This window comes from Ptychodera flava, chromosome 11 (assembly GCF_041260155.1).
Source record: "Ptychodera flava strain L36383 chromosome 11, AS_Pfla_20210202, whole genome shotgun sequence".
Taxonomy (NCBI): Eukaryota; Metazoa; Hemichordata; class Enteropneusta; family Ptychoderidae; genus Ptychodera; species Ptychodera flava.
In genome coordinates, this window is record NC_091938.1 from 32,864,607 (window position 1) to 32,890,290 (window position 25,684).

Here is a 25,684-nt window from a genome sequence, read left to right on the forward strand (position 1 = left end):
AAGCGACCTGCTGCTCTCTCTCTTACGACACCTGTCGTGATTATTATTCGTAATATTTATATTATTTTTCTCAAAAGGTTTACGCTGGAAATGACTTGCGATCTAGTGATTTGCAACAGTTAGTAAAGCAGATACTTAATTCAAATGACACCCAGGATTCCATAGCCGCTTTGTATGTGGTAGCCAAAACTGTTGGAAACACATCGGAGGTAAGTTGCATTACCGCATTGACATCAGTTTGATCATTTTTGTGTCTCACAGCAGACATGTGGGTATCAGGACAAAATTATCTTCTTTTGGGTTATGTGACACCAACGTTCAAGACAAAATCATATTAGTGTATAAACATTTAGTGTACTTCGTACCATCACGGGAAAGCTCCATTAACTTAGGAATACCCCGCTTCTCTACTTAGTTATCAGAGGATTAATTTTACCGACTGGATGAGATAAAGGTAACAATGGAACATTAACACCTTGGGGATTAAAAGTCTTCTGTTTGTCATCCGAGTTGGTCAGGCAAGGACCCGGGTTTCAGGTACCATGCAAGTTAATGCAGTCTTTCCCTGATGCGAAACTCGCTCAATTACATGTATACGGTGGTTTTGGTCATCATTAACGATGCACAAAATTGGTTTGCTAAATCACATTGACCCTTCATTAAGAAAACCAATATACGACTATCATACACCTAATGTAGAACAATATAGCAGGTTCCTCTTACGTTTACACAACGCTGACTCATACTTATTTCTGTTATAGCTTTCCAATTCTTATCAAATATACTAATACCGTTAATTTATTTTGATATGACTTCATGTTAAGCGGATAATCTGCTCTGAGGATATCGAATAAGACAGTCAATAACATGCATGAAAATGCATGGAGGGAGAGCGATGTGTAATTGTATCCCGAAGACAAGTGGGATGTTGTCCATTCACCTATTCTAAGAGCTCAAACCAATCTACTAAAATCGTTCACTTGGTGATGATCGAAATACCTGCTACAAACCTTAACTTTTTGATCAGTTTTGTTCAATGCTGTAAAATATATGATGAAACACGTATCCGCACAAGGTCTTCAAGCAACCACATGTAGCGATCGAACAGTGTGCTATCATTACTTTATCTTTTCAGGCAAAGGAAGAGCTAATAAATGCTCTGGCTATCATTCTCTCAACTGCAGAAGATTTAAGTGTGGACACCCTAGAACCAGCATCACAAATATTAGAAGATATCACGTCAAAAGGAGATGGTGACGGAATGTCGCTGGATACAAAGGTAGTCTCTTAGATGAAATGATATGAGATATATGATAAACAGTTTTGTGTAATGGGCGTTGCATACCAATCATATGATTCCAACAAGTAAAGACGTGTCTACATTAAGCTTGAAATTAGTTCTGATCAAAGTCAAGATTCTCATACATGGTTCTAATTTCATTGTAATTTACAAAAACAAACAGGTAGCAGTATCCTTGGCATTAAAAAACGTTACAGAAGCGCTGTTATCAACAACTGTTGACGGGACCGATATTTATACACGACAAACTCAAAGAATCGTCTCAAGTAAGTCAATCTTCATGTACTAATACCTTTTTTTTTATGTTTATTGTCAATGAAGCATTTGCATGATACAAAAACTTCAAAATCACACAAATTGAAATTAATAGTAACGCTATAATCACCTATTCTGTTTTTCACACTAATTTCTGTCTGCAGACATCGTCGACACCTCTTCAAACCTTTTTGGATCAACGATCCTTATGAAATTGCAATATGAAGAGCAAGCAAAAGATAAAGTGAGTACTAAAAGCAAATTGCTATAATTATTCCTTGAAGTACATGTTCTTTGGAAAGTTTCAACGGCAATTTTCGGCCGAGTTGAGGACCATTCACATATTAAAGATACAATATTACGTACCAAGATATAGACGAAAATATCTTTCATAAACTATTAGTCTCAATTTTCGGAGAACACACCAGACTTTTTACTCTGGTTGACAAATAGGCTGTACAAAAAACTATTACCAAAATTTTTAAAGATATGTACTAAATGCATTGAAGGCCCAGTATGGCCAATTTAGGTACAATTTGCCATACTTTTGCTTGAAACGCTAATTTAAATTTATGTACCAGGTAATGATACTGAATCGCACAATATGCCTGCCCAAGCATCTCGGCTTACAGTCGTACATGATTTAAAGTAAAATTAGTGGAAAGTTATTTCTCCTCAGGTTTTTTAGTTTGTCAGTTTGTTAACAAACGAAACGATATGTAATCACACTGTCGCGCGTGCTCAATCACAGTTCAATCAATCAATCACCAAAGTATATATAGCGCCGACTCCAAAAAAGGTGTTATGCTTTGTGACACTCAATGGCTAAACCACCACAGTACGAAAGTTATGCCATGGCGTGCACAGAAAGCCATGCTACTTCAAGTGGTACTCATTACTTATTATGAAAACATACAGCAACGAACACAAAATATCTTGCAAGCAGTACCAAGAGTTTTTGTTTTTTTCATGACATTGTATACTAATTCCAAATGAAAGAAATGTATAACATCGAACTTCACGAGTATCTAATTATAAAGGGAACTATATAACGACGGTTCGACTGGCTAGCTGAGATCAAGTTCCGATTATGTAAAAGTTAAGATGCTGTGGCAGCGGCCATGGCATGTTCGCCTTTCAAGAGTTTTCAAGAGTTGAGGAGGAAGTTTACAGCTGTTTTCAAACTGCGTTTATGTGAAGTCTCAAAAACATGCGAAGAGCCTGGCGGTCTGCGGTATCCAGGTAGCTACAGTACCTTATTTATCGCTGATATATTAGCCGTGCCATGATTGCATCTGGTCGTTCAGTTTTGACTTACGCAGAAGTTTATACTGACTGGTCTAGACTATCAAACGGCGATATCCCAACGACATTCGTGACAGTCCGCCAAAGTACGTTTCTTCAATTTGGCAATCGCCTCATCACTGATTTTTACATCAGCACCTGGACCGGAATTTTAAAATAACCGCCCAACCTGATCCACCGACCACGGCCAACGACTGTTTGCTAGCTGTATATACCGCATATAATGCTACAGAATAGGAAGCTACCCTCCACTGCAAAAGATTTATACCCTCTGAAGCAAAGTAGTACGTGTGCGAACAGAGATGTAAAATCCTAAACGCACCCTAGGTCATTCAGCCAGTCATAGCAAGACGCATAGATGTGCTGTTTTGCTTGCGTTGGCGACGTTATTATGGTCCGAGACATCTTGCTTGCTGGATGACAATTCCAACTTTTCCCCACACAGAGACTGGGCAGTTTGGATTATTCATACCTATCTTAATCCTACTGTTCGTAATGTTTATGTAGTAAAACACATCTATCGCACACTTTAACCCCTTGACTACCAAGGCCAATGTATTCCTATATACCAGGCCCCTTATGTAAATATTGATAAAATCTTGGGTGTGGTCATTGCATGAACACTGCTTAGAGTAAAAATTAAGTAAGTACCAATAAACCATATATTTTCTGAATCAGCATGAAATTTCCAACTTTTTCATACATAAATTTTGTATTTCCAGGTCACGTGACCGATCACATGACACATCACGTGACCAGTTTGCAAAGAATATGAATATTTGAAACATCAGGACGTGTTTTGAACCCATAAAATGACGCAAATTTGAATACAGTTGCAATTTTCATGGAATTGTCTTTACACATATGTAATATTAACTACCCTTTACTCTATTTATAGATGTACACCCTGTACTCTATTTATAGATGTACCTATTTAAGAGTTTTCTCAAAAAAGGCAGAGTAAATTAACCACAAACATCAGCATCTGACATGATTCTGTATTTGAAGATCAACACATTTTATATTTGTAAACACCTGCCTTATGTCTTCCTTGCAAAACAATCATTTGAAATGGTTATAATTTATCGAAAATAATTCACAATATTTAAAAATACATTTTAGGGAACAACATCTCACATGACCTAACACATGACCAGTCATGTGACCAGTCATATTGATAATATGGCTGCTATAAAATTTCACTGGCTTATAGTAAAAAATTGTATTTCCTTTAGTTTCATTCACGAATATTGCTGTTAACAGAACATATTTACATATAAATAATTTGTTTTCCATAAATAAACATTTCATTTCATTAAAAAAAACTAACCATAAACATCTTCGCGATCGTCCGTACTTCTGAAAACTGTAAACAATTAGTGCGACGCTTCTGTGATCAGTCTGACCTTTCAGGGTCGAGGTCATGGGTCACGACATTTGCTTCCGGATTTTGGCCATACTCGGACGTACGGGGGCGCAATCACATTCAGGCCAGATCGGAATACATCAATCTTAGTTGCGCTGCGTGCCGACGCCGAAATTACGGGATTTTTAGCGACAAAAACAAAGCAAATACGCCTATTTAACTGTGCCGGATATTTCCGGCACTCAAGGTATATGGTAATTCAATATGGCGCCGGATATATCCGGCGCCATAGGTAGTCAAGGGGCACCTTTCCCGGGTTCTTGAACCCGGTTGGTCAAAATTTGCTGTTCTGGCCTTTTTGATCACCCCTCTTAAAATGCTTGGATAGTTGACTTGGAAAACAATTAACATTAAAAGTTTCATTAGCAATTAAGCCAAACACCGGAGACATCATGAGACACGAACAATCGCAACAACACCAGTTCAAAGAAAAGTCAAATTGGACTCCACGAACAGCAAAAACTACAAAAACCTGAAAGCTATCTGAAGCTGCTAAACTGGCACTTCTAGAGATACCCTTTCAAACAAGGAAACAAAACATGTCGCGTGCCCAAAGAATCGCGATAAACCACCTTGCAAACAGTAGACAAATTACCATAAAAACCCTTCGACAAGGGTCGGGTTTTGTTTTGTTTTGTCAACACAAAAGATTACGTACATGAATGCGAAAGGCAATTACGCAACACTAAGTATTATACACAACTAGCCAGTGACGACACAGAACAAACAGTAAACAAAGTACACGAACTATTAAACAAAATGTACGAGAACAAGCACATCGATCATGATACTTGTAAGTATCTTGATTCAGAAAACATAAAATCCGTACCCCGCAGTGGTACGTTTATTGCCTAAAAATTCACAAACCTCGGCAAAATTCTAAAAGACACACTATTCAAAACAAAATTTACTGAAGTAAAGAAACATAGAACAAACAAATTAAACCACCAAACGGACTCACAACGAGACCCAAACATTAATATACTTGCCTCGCTACTCGAAGAGCAAGACCACTAAAATGCATTAAAATAATTTTTCACAAACACAAACTAAGGAAAGAATCTACACTGCGACTGATGAGAAACCACACTCGGGTTTCGAAACGCAAGCGTCAAAGGGCCACTCTATCAACTCTGTAACACAATAGGTCCGGCTGAGTCTCGCCATAAGCTTTCCCCACACAAACAAAGCATTACCGTACACACTGATCCAAACTTCCCTACAAATATCCGAGGCGAAACAAACATTTTTGTTAACACAAACAATCGGATAAGAATGTAGGAACATATTTTTGAAACGAATCAAACACAAACTCGACACAAAAACATTTTGGATAGTTAGGTGGGAGCCTCTTTCACACTTTTTACATTCATTGCTCTTGTGTGGGGGGTTGTCAACCTGATGTAATCGCAAATCCTCAGATTTCCATCTGATATAAGTATGTACGTAAACAAGAAAAGTAAACTAATGAATTTTAATAGACGGGGTGGCTATGACCAATTTCAAGCCAGATTGGTCACAGCCACCCCGGCTAAGTCTGTGTTGGGAAAAGTTGTCATGCGTCATCAGTATTCATGTTCACAGTCACGCGCACAAAATTGTCAATAGCCCGATCAAGCAATATTTACTGGGGCTGTAAGATAATTCAATCACACAACAAAGCCCTTATCTTCAAATAATTTGCTCTTAATAAAATATTTAAGCCTTAATTCTTTGAACGCACGTTGAAAACTATGTGTACACATATGATTTTCTTATTTTGTCAATCTTACAGGCTACGACGATTCTTGCAAATTTAGCGGAAGCTCTTGACGTTGTGCTTGATGTTGCAATGCTCACACTGAATTCTGAAGAGGAGGATAATTTTACGTTGGTGACACAATTCATTGAAGCGAGCGTAGAGAAAAGTCGGCCATCTTCCCTCCGGAACAAACAACTTACATCAAAGTTTGGAGGCTTTACTCTGCCAGACAGTCAAGAAAGCGGGAATCAGACACGATCAGTAAAGGTGACAATACGTATTGCTTCCTGTCCATCTCCACTAATAAGAACACACTACACTCATGGTATTCCCCTAATGAAAATTCAATAATTTTTTTTCCTTTTTACGACACTCAAAGCAATCGAACGGTACATAATCTTAAAACCTCCCTGTAACCTTTGTCAATGCAAACGTAAGCGACAAAACTAACCTCCGTATCTGACATTTCGATATATATAAATTATGTATAACCTTAAAGAAGTGTAAGTCGTGTTTATTTGCTTCATTTTGTAAATTATTTTTGACATTTTTGTTTCAGTTTCTGTCAACGATTGTAAACACGCATCTGTTTGACTCACCGGATGTATTTAAACATTCACCAGTCGTCTCCATGGAGATAAATGACGAATACGGCGTGCCACGTCCATTTGATGGCATCTACACAATCAATATTACCAAAACCGACGTCATGGCAGCACACAGTAACACGACAACCACGGGAGCAAGACGGGGTATATCAAAAACCGAACCTGTTGGATTTTCGTTCAACCTCACACACCCTAGCAGTATGGTTTCCATGACACTTGAATCTCACGATCCATCAGCTGTGTATGGAGTATATATTCGAGAAGGTCTGATGGCTAATGAAACAATGCACGATGGAGGATGGAAAATACCTGGTAATCCTGCTAAAACTGTGGTACACAATGCAACGCATGCTGGGACGTACTTTGTTTTGCTGACACTAGGTTTGTAAAAGATATTGTGGATATAGGTCGTGCCTGTAAAATAAACCATAAGATTACTGCATATGAGTCATAAAAAAACCACACGATTACTGCGTATGAGTCACATAAAGATTTGGCTTTTCCTTCAATTTTGTTCGAACTTCAAAATATACCAGTAGTGTATCCTGATACAATGTGCATCGTAGAGTGGGTTTTACTACAACTATAATATATGTTGTTCCGGGCAATTGTCCCTTTTTGTCAATTGTGATGAACATCTGAGACACCTTGACCGAGGGTACTTAAGATAGCAAATTAATATCAACTTAACTTAAACAGGCTTTGTCAACTTTATATGATGCATCTGCATGCTTCCAAAGTGTTATGGGCTCTTTCCTGGGGGTAAAAGCTGGTTTTGAAATGTCAGGAACTGGCATTTTCAGCCCTACTAAAGGAGCTAAGCAAGATATACTACGTTCACTTAATCTTAAATTTGTTAATTGAGTTCCTTTGAACAAAAATATTGCCACTACAATATCCTAGCATATATCCGCACCTATTGACAAATCAGTACGTCTCACACAGCAATTCTCTCCTTCATTAGCCTTGAACGGCGACATCAGAATTAAAGCACCTTGATGGTGATCGGAGACGAGAAGTTTAAACAATTTGACATATGTTCTTAGTGAATTTGAAGTGCCAGTGCCTCGACATGCTTTGTGTATTTCGAAACAATGAGACAAATGTTAAAGATGTTTTCTAGTCAGCCCCTGAACCGAAATCTTACAGAAATGCATGTGAATTAGCACGGATAGAATTGTGTTCTGGAGTTATTTTTTGTACCATTTCCCTTTCTGATGCGGGAAGTGAAGAGTGAACGGAATATTCAAACTGTTTTCACGTGTTTCTTACTTTTAACAATCAGTATGGTTACATAATACAAGCATTAACTAATATGAAGGATTTAGAAAAGATATACTTTAATGGATTTAAAATCTCATATGAAATCACTGTTTAGATGGTTTAACACTTGTCAACAAATCTTTAGTGAAAGTTTGGAGCTTATAAAAAAAATGTTTTCTGTTTTTTCGACTTTATAGAGTATCCAAGAAGAGATCCAGATCTACATGACATATGGATTACTGTTTCTGTCAATATTTGCAGCTTTTGGAATGACATCACCGGCCAATGGAACAGTGAAGGATGTTGGGTAAGACTTGTGTGTCCCTTTATTCCCCTTATTCAGACACAGTACTTGGCTACACAGTGCAATGCAATGTTGTATGGCGTACCGCGTCATTAATAGAATCAAGATCAGTTTACCTTTTTTTCATATGAACTGGCTCACTTAAATGCTACGATATACTCATTAATTTGAATACAAGACTGTTAACACTTTATCTTTTGGTTTTGAATAATACTATAGAAAGTAGAAAGTTATGCAATAATTTTTGAAAATAAGAGCCATTTATAAATGTGCACAATTCCAAAGACACAAATACAAAAAAAATATAAGGTGCGTTTCTATTTGCAGCCTGAGAGTTCAGCAGATGTCAACGTACTGATCTGCAAATGCAATGGCTTGCCATCCTTCAAGATGCCTGATACAAATTGATGCGTTAACAGAGGAAAGGATGTACAAATATTTTCTTCTACTTCAATAAATATTTTGTATTTGTGTTCTTGTGCAACATTCGGGAAGAAAATGTCGGTCGGACGGAAGACGCGAATAGTTGTCCAAGTTGATGTACACTATGTCGTTGATGTATCGTTAACTTTCATATATAATGAATCAGCATTGTGTACATTCAGCTAGTTTTAAATATTCATGACATTAGCTTATACTTTATCGAAGGAAACTTTGCATTGATCAAGGCCAATGAGGCAGAGGCGCATTTGCATACATTATTTAAGATTATTCTTCACATATTAAAACAGAAATCAGACAGGAGAAATTAAGAAAAATAAGAAAGATGAAAAATAGAGATCTTGAATAGCAGTGTAAATTAATTTAAAAAAAAATTCAATTGTAGGATAAATGTTTAAAAATTAGTTTGTGATATTTTCATGTTATTGTATAGTTAGCCATCAATGATTCATATTTTTGTGTGCTTTTCATGTTATTATACAGTGATTTTACCAAGGTAGCATTAAATTATATCAACCATCCATTAACATGCTCTTGTATTTTATCAATGAAAAGTTTTAAATGTTATGCTCAGTGTACGTGTATTTGATCAGCTTTAAAGTGTCAAGGTCATCTTTGCGCATGTCCATATATTTCGAATAACTGGATGGTATTATGGAATACAAACGTCTTATATAGGCCTGTGTTTGTTGAAGAAAATCTGATCGTACAAAATATCTAAATATATGACATAATTAATTTTAAATCTAATGTTAACTTGAAACGGTGTTAAGAATATTTCAAATATACTTAATTTTAATATCATTTTTTCAAAAGACATTGTATGTTGAATATTGTCTATTACGTCTGCATAAACTGAATTCCATACATTGATTAAAAACTGAACTCGGTAAATCTTGAGATAAATCATGCATCAAAGGTAAATATGTGCATTAAAGTAATAATGAAACAATTTTGAAAATTGACCTTTACATATTAAACAGACATTTGAGATCTAATTGCATGCAAAAATAAGTTTAAGAAAAATAGAGATCTTGAATGTCAGTGTAAATCACATAAAACAAAGTTGTTTGAAGGATAAACATTATTTAAAAACTTATGTGTGACATTTTCACGTTATTGTATATAGTTAGACATCAAGGATAAATAATTTTGCATGACGTTTTTCATAATATTATTAGTGATTTTACAAAAATTGATATTCAACTCCGCTTATAATATGTTTATTTAATCAATGATAAGTGTTTTTATCACATGAACTGGCCCGTATCGCTACCTGTGACCTACACCGATACAGATAAAAAATCTATATTACCCCTGTTGTAAGTCATCAAACTGAACTTTTTTCCTGCAATTCATACATGCATGCCGCGACACAGACTGATTTGTCGTGATCGATTGCATTTCATGGCATTTTACAAACAGTTGACCTGATAATCCAGACATGGAAACATAGAAGATATATCCAACGAAATTTCCAGTCGCTCAAGCTTTACCCATTCCAAAGAATCGAATGAGGATACCGTCGATCGTTGTAATGGCTCAGTAACATCGCGGCTCCAGTCAAGTCGTAAGGCTCAATGGTCGTACCTGGCGATCGCCAACCGACGTCGTCCCTGGCGATCCTGGTTGGCGATAAACCCGAAAGATACACCTCAATGTAAGTTCAACTAAGTAAATGAGTACCGTTTACTCTTCGGGAAAGAGATATAGAAGGCGCAAGCATAAAGTCAGTCGACAATTTTTTTTCATCAAGCTAAAAAAGTTCCGTTACATTCTCTATCAGAATCAAATCTGCAGCATGGGCTGTAGAGAAGACATAAGCTGTCGAGCTGTAGCCCTGACTCTGCAGTGCAGCGCTGTGGAATCCGATGTATTTAGAAAGTTGACTAGGACAACACTCACAATAGAACAGAGTTTCCGTCAAATAACAAAATCAGGATGTATTTAAGGGCGATATATGTGTCATTGCAAACATCTGAGTCCGTAAGACGGAAACGTTGACGACCGAGATGGGAATATTGACAAGTTGACACCGGCGGAGACCGGTGCGTCAGCGTTGTGCCCATCACAAGCGTAGTACACTCTGTGTGTCATCGAACGGAATCTTTCTGGCTCGCGAAGGTCGTTAACTTGTGATATTTTAAAAGCTACGGCATCTCTAGGAATGAGAATTATTCTTTCGATCGTGTCGTTGCATTCACTTCATAAATATATTTCTAAATATTCTAAATAACTCAAAATACTATCATAATGGCTATCCATCGCTTGCGCGGTAAAAGCTATATTGGCCGATGGCCGACTTCCCTTGGCATCGGTCCAGCACGAGACAATGATTGACACGTTCATGTGACCGAATCTGATTGGTGGAGATACCATTCGATGTATCAAATTCTCAACTTGCTCGGATTTCTGAATGAAAGTGTACCTCTGAACATTTGCACATCTCCTTGGTGACGGGCCGCTTAAATTAATGAAATGAAAGTAACCCGCGTAAATAAAAAACTAATCGCGACAAAAATCATGCAGTTTGTGACAATAGTTTTGATCCATCCAAATCAAAAGAAAATTAAGAAGACTGTTCATGTGATAAACATATGATATAAATTATAAGTACATAATTCGGGGAGCCGCACAACTTCTCGCCTTTGGCTCGAAGTTGTACGGCTCCGCGAAAAAAACACTCGTATACGATGACGTCAAACAGAGAAAAATACCATGGGATTATATATAAATATATCATACTCTGTATACGTGTATATGATCATCTTCAAAGGGCCAAGGTCATCGGTGCGCATGTCCATCTATTCCAAGTCGTATATATGTGTTTGTTAAAGAAATCAAATCGTACAAAATATCCAAATATATGATATAATTAACATTAAATTTAATGTTATTTTGATAAGGTGTTAAGAATATTTCAAAAAGCTTAATTGGAAATCAAATCGCGATCTTTCGAAAGGTAGTGTAGATTTGAATATCGCCTATTTCGTCTGCATAAACTAAATTTTATACATTGATTAAAAACTGAACTCGGTAAATCTTGAGATAAATCATGCATCAAAGGTAAATATGTGCATGAAAGTAACAAATCAACAATTTTGAAGATTGTCTTATACATTTTAACATAGACATAGTATTACATTCAACCTGCATTGAAGACGGTTGGTGATATATCTGATCAAAGTAATTATGCACTATGGATAGTGCTCTTGCGCCATTTATCTATTCCCTTTATTTTCACAATTTGTATCGACAAAATACTAACTGAACAATACCATTATCTTGACTGGCCCACTGGGCTAAATGCTTGATAAAACATTATATATACACATATACTGATTCTGTACATATGTCAAATACGTTAAGTATACGCGTATGTCAGTGTATACTAATAAAATGCATGAAGTATAGTGTACACTTGGTGTGCAAAGATCTGAACTACGTATACTATTGATCTACATGGATGTACGCTACGCATATCAACGTATTGAAATATTCGATATATTATACAAAGATATATATTGCGTATTCAATTAATATTGTGTTCCATATACGTCAATATTTATATATAATCCCATGAAATTTTTGACGTCAAACAACGAAAAATTCAGGGATTATACATTTATCACATGAACACTCTCCGAACTCTACGTTAGATAAAATGTGACAAAATAATTTCGTAGGATAGCAGAGATATTCCATCGAGTAGAATTTTTGCTGGCCGGATTACTTGCTTTCCTCTTTGCGCATAGCTAAATGTGAACGGTCGGTTACTCCTGGTGATATGCAGATTACTTTTATTCATAAATGTGAGTCAGGTTTGAAGGCTACCATCTCCACTAATAAGAACACACTACACTCATGGTATTCCCCTAATGAAAATTCAATAATTTTTTTTTCTCTTTTACGACACTCAAAGCAATCGAACGGTACATAATCTTAAAACCTCCCTGTAACCTTTGTCAATGCAAACGTAAGCGACAAAACTAACCTCCGTATCTGACATTTCGATATATATAAATTATGTATAACCTTAAAGAAGTGTAAGTCGTGTTTATTTGCTTCATTTTGTAAATTATTTTTGACATTTTTGTTTCAGTTTCTGTCAACGATTGTAAACACGCATCTGTTTGACTCACCGGATGTATTTAAACATTCACCAGTCGTCTCCATGGAGATAAATGACGAATACGGCGTGCCACGTCCATTTGATGGCATCTACACAATCAATATTACCAAAACCGACGTCATGGCAGCACACAGTAACACGACAACCACGGGAGCAAGACGGGGTATATCAAAAACCGAACCTGTTGGATTTTCGTTCAACCTCACACACCCTAGCAGTATGGTTTCCATGACACTTGAATCTCACGATCCATCAGCTGTGTATGGAGTATATATTCGAGAAGGTCTGATGGCTAATGAAACAATGCACGATGGAGGATGGAAAATACCTGGTAATCCTGCTAAAACTGTGGTACACAATGCAACGCATGCTGGGACGTACTTTGTTTTGCTGACACTAGGTTTGTAAAAGATATTGTGGATATAGGTCGTGCCTGTAAAATAAACCATTAGATTACTGCATATGAGTCATAAAAGAAACCATACGATTACTGCGTATGAGTCACATAAAGATTTGGCTTTTCCTTCAATTTTGTTCGAACTTCAAAATATACCAGTAGTGTATCCTGATACAATGTGCATCGTAGAGTGGGTTTTACTACAACTATAATATATGTTGTTCCGGGCAATTGTCCCTTTTTGTCAATTGTGATGAACATCTGAGACACCTTGACCGAGGGTACTTAAGATAGCAAATTAATATCAACTTAACTTAAACAGGCTTTGTCAACTTTATATGATGCATCTGCATGCTTCCAAAGTGTTATGGGCTCTTTCCTGGGGGTAAAAGCTGGTTTTGAAATGTCAGGAACTGGCATTTTCAGCCCTACTAAAGGAGCTAAGCAAGATATACTACGTTCACTTAATCTTAAATAAGTTAATTGAGTTCCTTTGAACAAAAATATTGCCACTACAATATCCTAGCATATATCCGCACCTATTGACAAATCAGTACGTCTCACACAGCAATTCTTTCCTTCATTAGCCTTGAACGGCGACATCAGATCATTAAAGGACCTTGATGGTGATCGGAGACGAGAAGTTTAAAAAATTTGACATATGTTCTTAATGAATTTGAAGTGCCAGTGCCTCGACATGCTTTGTGTATTTCGAAACAATGAGACAAATGTTGAAGATTTTTCTAGTCAGCCCTGAACCGAAATCTTACAGAAATGCTTGTGAATTAGCACGGGTAGAATTGTGTTCTGGAGTTATTTTTTGTACCGTTTCCCTTTCTGATGCGGGAAGTGAAGAGTGAACGGAATATTCAAACTGTTTTCACGTGTTTCTTACTTTTAACAATCAGTATGGTTACATAATACAAGCATTTACTAATATGAAGGCTTTAGAAAAGATATACTTTAATGGATTTAAAATCTCATTTTTTGCTGTGAAATCACTGTTTAGATGGTTTAACACTTGTCAACAAATCTTTAGTGAAAGTTTTGAGCTTATAAACAAAATGTTTTCTGTTTTTTCGACTTTATAGAGTATCCAAGAAGAGATCCAGATCTACATGACATATGGATTACTGTTTCTGTCAATATTTGCAGCTTCTGGAATGACATCACCGGCGAATGGGACAGTGAAGGATGTTGGGTAAGAATTGTGTGTCCCTTTATTCCCCTTATTCAGACACAGTACTTGGCTACACAGTGCAATGCAATATTGTATGGCGTACCGCGTCATTAATAGAATTAAGATCAGTTTACCTTTTTTCATATGAACTGGCTTACTCAAATGCTACGATATACTCGATTATTCGAATACAAGACTGTTAACACTTTATCTTTGGGTTTGGAATAATACTATAAAAAGTAGAAAGTTATGCAATATTTTTTGAAAATAAGAGCCATTTATAAATGTGCACAATTCCAAAGACACAAATACAAAAAAATATAAGGTGCGTTTCTATTTGCAGCCTGAGAGTTCAGCAGATGTCAACGTACTGATCTGCAAATGCAATGGCTTGCCATCCTTCAAGATGCCTGATACAAATTGATGCGTTAATAGAGTAAAGGATGTACAATTAGTTTTCTTCTACTTCAATAAATATTTTGTATTGTTGATCTTGTGCAACATTCGGGAAGAAAATGTCGGTCGGACGGAAGACGCGAATAGTTTTCCAAGTTGATGTATCACTATGTCGTTGATGTATCGTTAACTTTCATATATAATTAATGAGCATTGTGTATATTCAGCTAGTTTTAAATATTCATGACATAAGTTTATACTTTATCGAAGGAAACTTTGCATTGATCAAGACCAATGAGGCATAGGCGCATTTGCATACATTATTTAAGATTATTCTTCACATATTAAAACAGAAATCAGACAGGAGAAATTGAGAAAAATAAGAAAGACGAAAAAAAGAGATCTTGAATGGCAGTTTAAATTAATTTTTAAAAAAATTAGATTGTAGGATAAATGTTTAAAAATTAGTTTGTGATTTTTTCATGTTATTGTATAGTTAGCCATCAATGATTCATATTTTTGTGTGCTTTTCATGTTATTATACCGTGATTTTACCAAAGGTAGCATTAAATTATATCAACCCATCCATTAACATGCTCTTGCATTTTATCAATGAAACGTTTTAAATGTTATGCTCAGTGTACGTGTATTTGATCAGCTTTAAAGTGTCAAGGTCATCTTTGCGCATGTCCATATATTTCGAATAACTGGATGGTATTATGGAATACAAACGTCTTATATAGGCCTGTGTTTGTTGAAGAAAATCTGATCGTACAAACTATCTAAATATATGACATAATTAATTTTAAATCTAATGTTAACTTGAAACGGTGTTAAGAATATCTCAAATATGCTTAAGTTTAATATAATGTTTTTTGAAAGACATTGTGTGTTGAATATCGCCTATTACGTCTGCATAAACTGACTTTCATGTAATGATTAAAAAGTGAACTCGATGAATCTTGAGATAAATCATGCACACGAGGTAAATATGTGCATTGAAGTATCAAAGTAACAATTTTGAAAATTGACCTTTACATATTTAACAGACATTTGAGATCTAATTGCATGCAAAAATAAGTTTAAGAAAAATAGAGATCTTGAATGTCAGTGTAAATCACATAAAACAAAGTTGTTTGAAGGATAAACATTATATAAAAACTTATGTGTGACATTTTCGTTATTGTATATAGTTAGACATCAAGAATAAATAATTTTGCGTGACGTTTTCATAATATTGTTAGTAATTTTACAAAAATTGACATTCAACTCCGCTTATAATATGTTATTTAATCAATGATAAGTGTTTTTATCACATGAACTGGCCCGTATCTCCACCTGTGTGACGTACACCAGCACAGATAAGAAATCCATATTACCCCTGTTGTACGTCATCATATTACCCCTGTTGTACGTCATCAACCGGAATCGGAACTTTTTTCCTGCATGGTACCTTTCTACCTGCACGTCGAGACGCGACGAACACAGACCGATTTGTCGCGATCGATGCCGTGTGCTCATGACAATTTTACAAAAAAGGTGACCCGACAAATCCGCACATGGAAACATAGACGGCATGTCCAACGAACTTTCGAGCCGCAAAAACTGTAGCTATTACTGAGAATCGAATGGGGATACCGTTGATCGTTTTTAATGGCTCAGTAACGTCGCGTCGTGGCTAGGCTCCAGTCGAGTCGTAATGGCATGTGGAAGTCGTACCTGTATAGTACCTGGCGATCCCGGTTGGCGATAAACCTGAAATCTACACCTCAACGTACGTTCAACTGAATAAATGAGTACAGTATAATCTTCGGGAAAGCGACATAGGAGGCAAAAGCATAAAGTCATTCGACTAACAACGATAAATGTCCTTCATCACACAAAAAATTCCGTAATGTAGCTCGGAATCAAACCCTCAGCGTAAGGCTGTAGCGAAGATAACTCTTCAGTGCAGCGCCGTGGAACCCGATGTATTTCGAGAGTTGACTCAGACAACACACACATCAGAACGGAGTTTCCGTCAAGTAATAAAATTAGGATGTATCTACGGGCGAGATATGTGTCACTGCAAACATCAAAGTCCGTCAGACGAAAACATTGACGACCGAGATCGGGATCCGATTTGACACCGGCGGAGACCGGTGACGGCAGCGTTGTGGCCACACACAAACAAACAATACATGCGATGTGGTCTACTATATTTGTGTCATCGAATTGAATCTTTCGCGCTCGCCAAAGTCGAAAACTTGTGTGATTTTTTCAAAAGCCACAGCATCTCTAAGAATGAGAAATACTGTTTCGATCGTGTCGTTGCATTTTACTTCATAAATCTATTCGTAAATTACTAAATATTGTAAATACTATGGCTATCCGTCGCTAGCGCGGTGAAAGCCATGTCCGCCGATAGACGACTTGCCTGGCATCGACAGCGCGAGACAATGATTGACACGTTCACGTGACCGAATCCGTGTGTCTGATTGGTAGAAATACCGTTCCATGTATCAAAATGGGATTTATGAATGAAAGTATCTGCTGGGTGACGGGCCGCTTTACCCTTTAAATGAAAGTGATCCGCGTAAATAAAAGACAAATCGCGACGAAATTCATGCAATTTGTTACAACAATTTTGATTCCTCTGCGTCAAAAGAAAAATAAGAAGACTGTTCATGTGATAAATATATAATCCCATGGTATTTTTCTCTGTTTGACGTCATCGTACACTCGTTCACATGAGCTTACCCGTATCGCTACATGTGACCTACACCGATACAGATAACAAATCCATATTACCCCTGTTGTAAGTCATCAAACTAAACTTTTTTTCCTGCAATTCATACATGCATGCCGCGACACAGACTGATTTGTCGTGATCGATTGCATTTCATGGCATTTTACAAACAGCTGACCTGATAAATCCGGACATGGAAACATAGAAGACATATCCAACGACATTTCAAGTCGCTAAAGCTTTACCCATTCCAAAGAATCGAATGAGGATACCGTCGATCGTTGTAATGGCTCAGAAACATCGCGGCTCCAGTCAAGTCGTAAGGCTCAATGGTCGTACCTGGCGATCGCCAACCGACGTCGTCCCTGGCGATCCTGGTTGGCGATAAACCCGAAAGATACACCTCAATGTAAGTTCAACTCTTAGAAGTAAATTAGCACCGTATACTCTTCGGGAAAGAGATATAGAAGGCGCAAGCATAAAGTCATTCGACTATTTTTTTTCATCACGCTAAAAAATCCGTTACATTCTTGATCAGAATAAAATCTGCAGCATAGGGCTGTAGAGAAGACATAAGCTGTCGAGCTGTACCCCTGACTCTGCAGTGCAGCGCCGTGGAATCCGATGTATTTAGAAAGTTGACTAGGACAACACTCACAATAGAACAGAGTTTCCGTCAAATAACAAAATCAGGATGTATTTAAGGGCGATATATGTGTCATTGCAAACATCTGAATCCGTAAGAGGGAAACGTTGACGACCGAGATGGAAATATTGACAAGTTGACACCGGCGGAGACCGGTGACGGCAGCGTTGTGCCCATCACAACTTGACACAAGCGTAGTACACTCTGTGTGTCATCGAACGGAATCTTTCTGGCTCGCGAAGGTCGTTAACTTGTGATATTTTTAAAAGCTACGGCATCTCTAGGAATGAGAATTATTCTTTCGATCGTGTCGTTGCATTCACTTCATAAATATATTTCTAAATATTCTAAATAACTCAAAATACTATCATAATGGCTATCCATCGCTTGCGCGGTAAAAGCTATATTGGCCGATGGCCGACTTCCCTTGGCATCGGTCCAGCACGAGACAATGATTGACACGTTCATGTGACCGAATCTGATTGGTGGAGATACCATTCGATGTATCAAATTCTAAACTTGCTCGGATTTCTGGATGAAAGTGTACCTCTGAACATTTGCACATCTCCTTGGTGACGGGCCGCTTAACTTAATGAAATGAAAGTAACCCGCGTAAATAAAACACAAATCGCGACAAAAATCATGCAGTTTGCGACAATATTTTTGATCCATCAACATCAAAAAAAATTCAGAAGACTGTTCATGTGATAAACATGACATAAATTATAAGTATATAATTCGCGGACCCGCACAACTTCTCGCCTTTGGCTCAAAGTTGTACGACTCCGCGAAAAAAAAACACTCGTATAGGATGACGTCAAACAGAGAAAAATACCATTGGATTATATAAGATATCTCGTACTCTCTATACGTGTATATGATCATCTTCAAGGGGCCAAGGTCATCGGTGCGCATGTCCATCTATTCCAAGTCGTATATATGTGTTTGTTAAAGAACTCAAACCGTACAAAATATCAAAATATATGATAAAATTAACATTAAATTTAATATTATTTTGATAAGGTGTTAAGAATATTTCAAAAAGCTTAATTTGCAAATCAAATCGCGATCTTTTGAAAGGCATTGTAGATTTAAATATCGCCTATTTCGTCTGCATAAACTGAATTTCATACATTGATTAAAGACTGACCTTGGTAAATCTTGAGATAAATCATCCATCAAAGGTAAATATGTGCATGATAGTAACAAATCAATAAATTTTGAAGATTGTCTTATACAATTTAACATAGACATAGTATTACATTCAGCCTGCATTGTAGACGGTTGGTGATATATCTGATCAAAGTAATTATGCACTATGGATAGTGCTCTTGCGCCATTTATCTATTCCCTTTATTTTCACAATTTGTATCGACAAAATACTAACTGAACAATACCATTATCTTGACTAGCCCACTGGGTCAAATGCTTGATAAATACCGTTATATATACACATATACTGATTCTGTAAATCTGTCAAATACGTTAAGTATACGCGTATGTCAGTGTATACTAATAAAATGCATGCAGTATAGTGTACACTTGGTGTGCAAAGATCTGAACTAAGTATACTATTGATCTACATGGATGTACGCTACGCATATCAACGTATTGAAATATTCCATAAACGTAGATATATATTGCGTATTCAATTAATATTGTGTTCCATATACGTCAATATTTATAAATAATCCCATGAAATTTGGACGTCAAACAAAGAAAAGTTTCATGGGATTATATATTTATCACATGAACAGTCTCCGAACTCTACGTTAGATAAAATGTGACAAAATAGTTTCGTAGGATAGCAGATATAGAGATATTCCATCGAGTAGAATTTTTGTTGGCCGGATTACTTTCTTTCCTGTTTGCGCATAGCTAGCTGTGAACGGTCGGTTACTCCTGGTGATATGCAGATTACTTTAATTCATAAGTGTGAATCAGGTTTGAAGGCTACCAATCAGGGAGCCGGTGTAAGTCACTGGGCTTAAATTTTGATACAGTGCAGAGGAATCGTCTGTCAATCACTTAACTGCCGGGGTGGGCCGGTCGATTTGCAATTTGAAGAGAGCTTCGACCGTCTGTGTTTGTTTTGGTCTGTACGATTATCGCGTGAATATTTTTTAGTACTTTGTGCCCTGTGGGCACAAGGTACTAATGTGATGGCGGGGCCCAATATGGCCAACATAGTGGGCCGTATGCTGTGGACGCAGGTATCTCAGAAACGCTTCGGTAACTTTTTCTGAAATTTGGTCTGGTGGTCACTTGGGCATGAATCTCAAACGGTCTTTTTTCTTTTTTTGATTAAATCATTTTAAAGTCACTTTTTTAGCTTTTTTCTGAAAACCACTATTTTCACTTTTTCCTCAAAACCACTGATTTGATTATTGTGATGTTTGGCATGGGTGTTCGTATAGTTGAAATACCGTCAGAAATGTTCAAAATTTGGTGATACATGCCTTACATTATTTTTAAACAATATTTTTATCCATTTTTATTTTATATTTACTTGATATTGCCTCATTTTCGCTAAAGCTACCGTCTGCGCATGCGCACAACTGTAGGACAAAATCTGAGTTGAAGAATCGAAACGGACGCCATCTTGTTTCTCGGGCACACTTCTTACGTTGTGAACGTTTCACTGTGTATTTCAATAGGTTCTATAGTTATGAAGTTGACAGTGATGCACTTTTGCAGCTGTCGTGTATTTTTTTGGTACGAAAGGCGCCTTTGATCGACTGAAGAATGATGGCCTCCATAGGCGATAAACACTGGCAGGCATATCAGTTCTACTGAGGAAGTAATCCACTGGCCCGTATAGGTCAGGGGCTCACTTAGGGGAGAACCACTTGATTTCTGGGGGGTATGGAGGATTTCGAGGAAAAAAATTGTCACCAGGTGAAATAAAAGAAAAAAATTAGCCTGTAATGGCTTGAGAAAAAAATATTCTCATAACAGACAGAAATAAAAAAGGAATTGTCACAATACTGTTGAAATGAGCAAAATTTTGGAAACTTCATTCTCATGTATTCTTTGCTGGCATGCTGCCAAAGGCACGCAAATGTTTTTACCACAAGTAATTCTTATGTGTTTTTTTCCAGCACTTATGATATAAGCATTCACTACTGTACACCTCGGTGCACTCGATGTTTTCCCTCCCTTTTCTGACCCAAGAAATCATGTTTCAGGATTTCTGTTGCAATATCTCAATGGTATAGGCAATATCTAGATGGGACTATTTGACTTCTGTAAATCGTGAAAATTTAAAACATAAGATATAGGAGTCAATAAACTAGTGTTAAAACCAATACATTATTTATATAAAATATAAATATGTTAGAAAGATTACAAGTTGACAATGAAAATTGAGGAACAACAAATATAATGAAATACAATGTGTGAGCCTTGTTTCTCTGACCACAAAAGATAACATCTCCTCTGAGAACTTAAAAGGACTTGACTGTTTTAAAGAAAAGCAGGTATAGTACTGATCACAGTTGATTTGCCAAAAAAGTGTTCTATAATTTAAAGTTGTATATATAATAGACTTTCCATTTTGTTTGACATTTGTTGGAATGTAAAATGAATAAATAAATAAAAACATCCTGTGATATGTGAAACACTGGCTTAAATTTGAAAAATTGCACTGCTACTCCATTTGAAAAAAAAAATTGATGCAGGTCTGACTGTAGAAATAAAAAAATGCTGTCTCTCTAACAAAAAAAAGTTCCCATACCCACTTCCTGCATACCCCCCGAAATCAAATGGGTCTCCCCTTAATATGCGCATGCGCACATAACAAGTAAGCGTTGTTTTTCAAGGACTTTGAAAAATCAAACCGACGCCATCATGTTTATCGGTCAGTTGCGAATTTTGACGTTTTAAAGGTTTTTTGCGTATATTTGATTGCTGTCATGTATTTTTTGGCACGAAACGCTCCTTCAATAGACAGAAGAATGATGGCCTCCGTACTCGGTACTCCCCAGTACCGGCGAATCCATTGCTTTTAATAGCGAGGCAATCCACCGGCGGCCCGTACTACTAATAGCTGGGTGAGAGCGAGGGAATGCTCTGTCCTTCTACCTCCGGACTCCATGTCATAACAAACTAGCGTCTTTTTATGTTGATGTACTGTCCTTTCGACACAGCGATAACTTTTAGTTTTCTGTTGCTTATTTTGGGTAATTTCGACAGTTGTGCATAGAATTTGACATCATTTTTGACTTAATAACCATCGATGTCGGCAACTCTCTCGCTAGCCCTGCGTATCATACGATGCTGTGTGTTAGGAACACACACGGGGAATGCACTGCGTACACTGCGTACGTACGCAGGGCTAGCGATAGCTGTGATATCGCAGCGGTACTTGTGGCGTGTATCGAACGCGATCGGGTCATTGAGGTCATCGCCACAGTCCCGCTGCGAGCCAACGCATAGGCTTCGTCGGCAGTTTACTATGAGACCGACCGGTATCGTAGATTTAGCTCGCAAAATAATAAAATAGATAAAGCATCCAAAAAATAAAAGTATACCTACTGCATCACTGACTATCTGAGACTCATCTTCTACTCCTGCTAACGAGCCCGACCTTGACAACATGTATTTTCGACCGTTTTTCGATGAGTCGTCGATGGTTCCTGCTTGAATTTGAACTTTTGACCTCCAACGTATTCAATGCGTTGTACGCGCGATCGAGCAAACATCGTAGAACCGTCGACGGCTCACGGGAAAATGGTCGAAAATACGTGTCTTATCTTCAAGAAAGTTAGCGGGCGCACAGAATGAGTCTCAGATAGTCAATGATAAAGATGATACAAGTTTATTTATTCAAAGGCTAATATAGTTCATTATTTTGCAAGCTAAATCTACGACACCGGTCGGTGTCGTCGTAAACTGCCAACGAAGCCTATGCGTTGGCTCGCAGCGGGACTGTGGCGATGACCTCAATGACCCGATCGCGTTCGATACACGCCACAAGTAGCGCTGCGATATCACAGCTAGGCTAGCGAGAGAGTTGCCGACATCGACGGTTATTTACGAAAAGTGAATAAAAGACTGGCATTTTTGGAAGCGATCGAGTAGCTGAGGTGGGCAGGGATACGACTTGGGCCCAAGAACGCTGAATTTCGGCAGTAATTTGGCTTTTAATACGTCAAGTCCCAAAATGGATTTGAAGTCACCGACCCTACGTACGGGTCATTGCAGGGCTGTGGTGAGCGGGGCGAATAGCTGTAGCGGAACACACAGCATCGTACGCAGGGCTAAATCCGACATGGTAATTTGGCATGATCATCAGATCATACATGATCCGAGATTGCACTTTTGCAAGATCACGATAACTAATGTTGTTTGTTTCACTGTCGTTTAATACCTATATTTCCACTAAAAGACCAATAGAATTTCCTCCTGGCTTCTTTGAAATCGTACACTGGCATGCATGTAGTTGTCAACATCACTATGCTAGACTCTCATACTATGAATATATCGACTGTCACTGCATGTGTGCAAATCACTCCATATCATATCAAAAAATGTAGTATTGCGACGTTTGAGCTGCCAGAAGCCAGAATTTACAGTTTACGAGAAAGTTATCTTACATGTAAAACTCAGTTCTACTGTGAACAAAATGCAAGCTATGTTGTATAACTATCATGAATAGCATAATATTTTGTACCTATCACCGTGTCAGAAAATCAGAAGGAAACAACCAGTCAGACAAACTGTGGTCAGGATGATACTGTCCAATTTTAATATTTGTCTCTCGGCACACACCAGATACTCATGACTGTAAAACAACATTTCCATATAATTGTATATTCAGTTTATATATTTAGTTTGCTTTTCACCATATTGTATGTCCTTCCTGCACTACATAATTCAAATTAAATATTGTTTTTGGCCTATACATACCGGTACTTGAGGGGTAAGCTTATTTAGTCTCATACATTAAAGATGCACTGTTGACCTACAGAGTCCAAACTTTTTATCATTGTATTGTAGATAGGTGTACACTCCAAATACTAAGTACAAGTGTGGTGAGTGTAACAAGCAAATGTTTTTTAGTCAATGGTTCATATCAAGGTTGTTGATACTTAGAATCCACACTTGAACTTATGCTGGAGCGGTAACCAACCAGTTCAAATAACTTTCATTTATGTCAAAACAATTTGACTTTTTGCCAAATTTCACATTTATGGCAATTAATAAACAGTGAGGAGGTACAAAGGACGTCGGTGCCCCCGGCCCCCATGTTTTATTCGGCACCTTATCGCTAGAAATTGTTGTTTGAACAGTAAAAACTTTACATTTAAAGGTAATTTTGATAATTGAACACCATAACAAAGTAACGGTAGTTCTATTTTTGGAAAATGAGGTGGCCCTCAAAAGGGCCGTTTATGGTTTGGGTTAGATCACAGATGGCCAACCGGCTTACTGACTTTGCCTGTCCTCACTGCTGTCGTATATCACTGCTACACACGACGTTTGCGTTTCGGAGACTGAGGAGACGTTGCTCCTCCAATATTTACTGCAACGTTGATCGTGCAATTATTATAAGTTGCATTACCAAATACTCCACGGACTGCTGCTGTTGCCGCAGGATGTTGAAACGCGGTCGCGGAGGAGACGACGTTGCTGCTGACGTTCGATGTTAACGTTGCCCCAGAAATAACCAGTCGCGGTTCTGCGTTGTTGGCGTCGTCCGGTCTGTCATTTGGTGTTCTCACATTCCGGCCGCTGGGAGTATGGAATCGACAGTGTGAGAAAAATCAATCCCTCACTCTCAGAAACTGTCTCACACTCTGCAGTGGATATTACACGAGCTCTGATTGGATGATAAGAAGCCTTTCGTTCAACGCGCAAAAAATTATCCAATAGCACGATGAGTACCAAACGGACCGGAACTACAAAGTAAGCAGGTCAGAGTATGAGAGTATGAGAGTGTGAGATTCTATTATTCTTTCTGACGCAGTGCAGATTGGTTTTAAACGTGAAAACGTGAAAGTCGCGAGAGAATCTCCGACATCCGCTGCTGATCGTCGAGCGAATTCACCGCAAAATGGTTCACGCTTTGCACGTTTCGGTGATCGAAGAGCTGCTGCATGAGTTTCGTTTGGGGAACTCCGCTTTCATGCAGACATCTGATGGTTGTTCGTCTCAGGCTGTGGTTGGTTTTTTACTATCGATACAGGCTTTTTTACAGATCGTACTCAAGATGGTATCTAACTTGTTCGCTACCGTTTGTTGACGTTTGAACCAAATATATGTTTCTGGTTCGTAATTTATCGCCAGATAGAAGGGCGCGTCGTTCGCTTGATGACTTGGCGGTCGACGGAGCGCATACTGTTTCTACGCGACAGGACAGCGACAGCGAGAGCGGTCGTCAGCTATAGCGAAAGCCTTCGGTGGATAGGCCCTTGGTTGTTCGTTCACTTTCCCGGAAGATCTTGTCTTATTTTCCCTCTCGTTGAATTCTAAGAATTCGGTGTTGTCAGCGGTACGCTTTAAGGCGATTCTCCCCACATCATCTGTCTGCTCTCTAAACAGCCTCTGAACCCGAAGTG

The 25,684-nt window shown here is 37.8% G+C and overlaps 2 protein-coding genes across 2 annotated transcripts in view; both read left to right on the plus strand.

Moving 5' to 3' along the window:
- LOC139144495 (uncharacterized) overlaps positions 1 to 9,009 on the plus strand; it is a 31,592-nt gene extending 22,583 nt beyond the window's left edge. Inside the window, exons 4-11 of the mRNA XM_070715192.1 lie at positions 78 to 209; positions 1,136 to 1,279; positions 1,464 to 1,566; positions 1,720 to 1,799; positions 6,061 to 6,294; positions 6,587 to 7,016; positions 8,096 to 8,205; positions 8,530 to 9,009. Of these exons, the coding sequence (XP_070571293.1) occupies positions 78 to 209; positions 1,136 to 1,279; positions 1,464 to 1,566; positions 1,720 to 1,799; positions 6,061 to 6,294; positions 6,587 to 7,016; positions 8,096 to 8,205; positions 8,530 to 8,610 (1,314 nt within the window). The 3' untranslated portion in view covers positions 8,611 to 9,009. The remainder of the gene's footprint in view (positions 1 to 77; positions 210 to 1,135; positions 1,280 to 1,463; positions 1,567 to 1,719; positions 1,800 to 6,060; positions 6,295 to 6,586; positions 7,017 to 8,095; positions 8,206 to 8,529) is intronic.
- Positions 9,010 to 12,660: 3,651 nt separating this feature from the next.
- LOC139143121 (uncharacterized) lies at positions 12,661 to 15,428 on the plus strand. The gene is made up of 3 exons (XM_070713274.1): positions 12,661 to 13,175; positions 14,264 to 14,373; positions 14,696 to 15,428. The coding sequence occupies exons 1-3, from the start codon at positions 12,818 to 12,820 to the stop codon at positions 14,774 to 14,776; spliced, it is 549 nt and encodes a 182-aa protein (XP_070569375.1). The 5' UTR covers positions 12,661 to 12,817; the 3' UTR covers positions 14,777 to 15,428.
- The last annotated feature ends 10,256 nt before the right edge of the window (positions 15,429 to 25,684 follow it).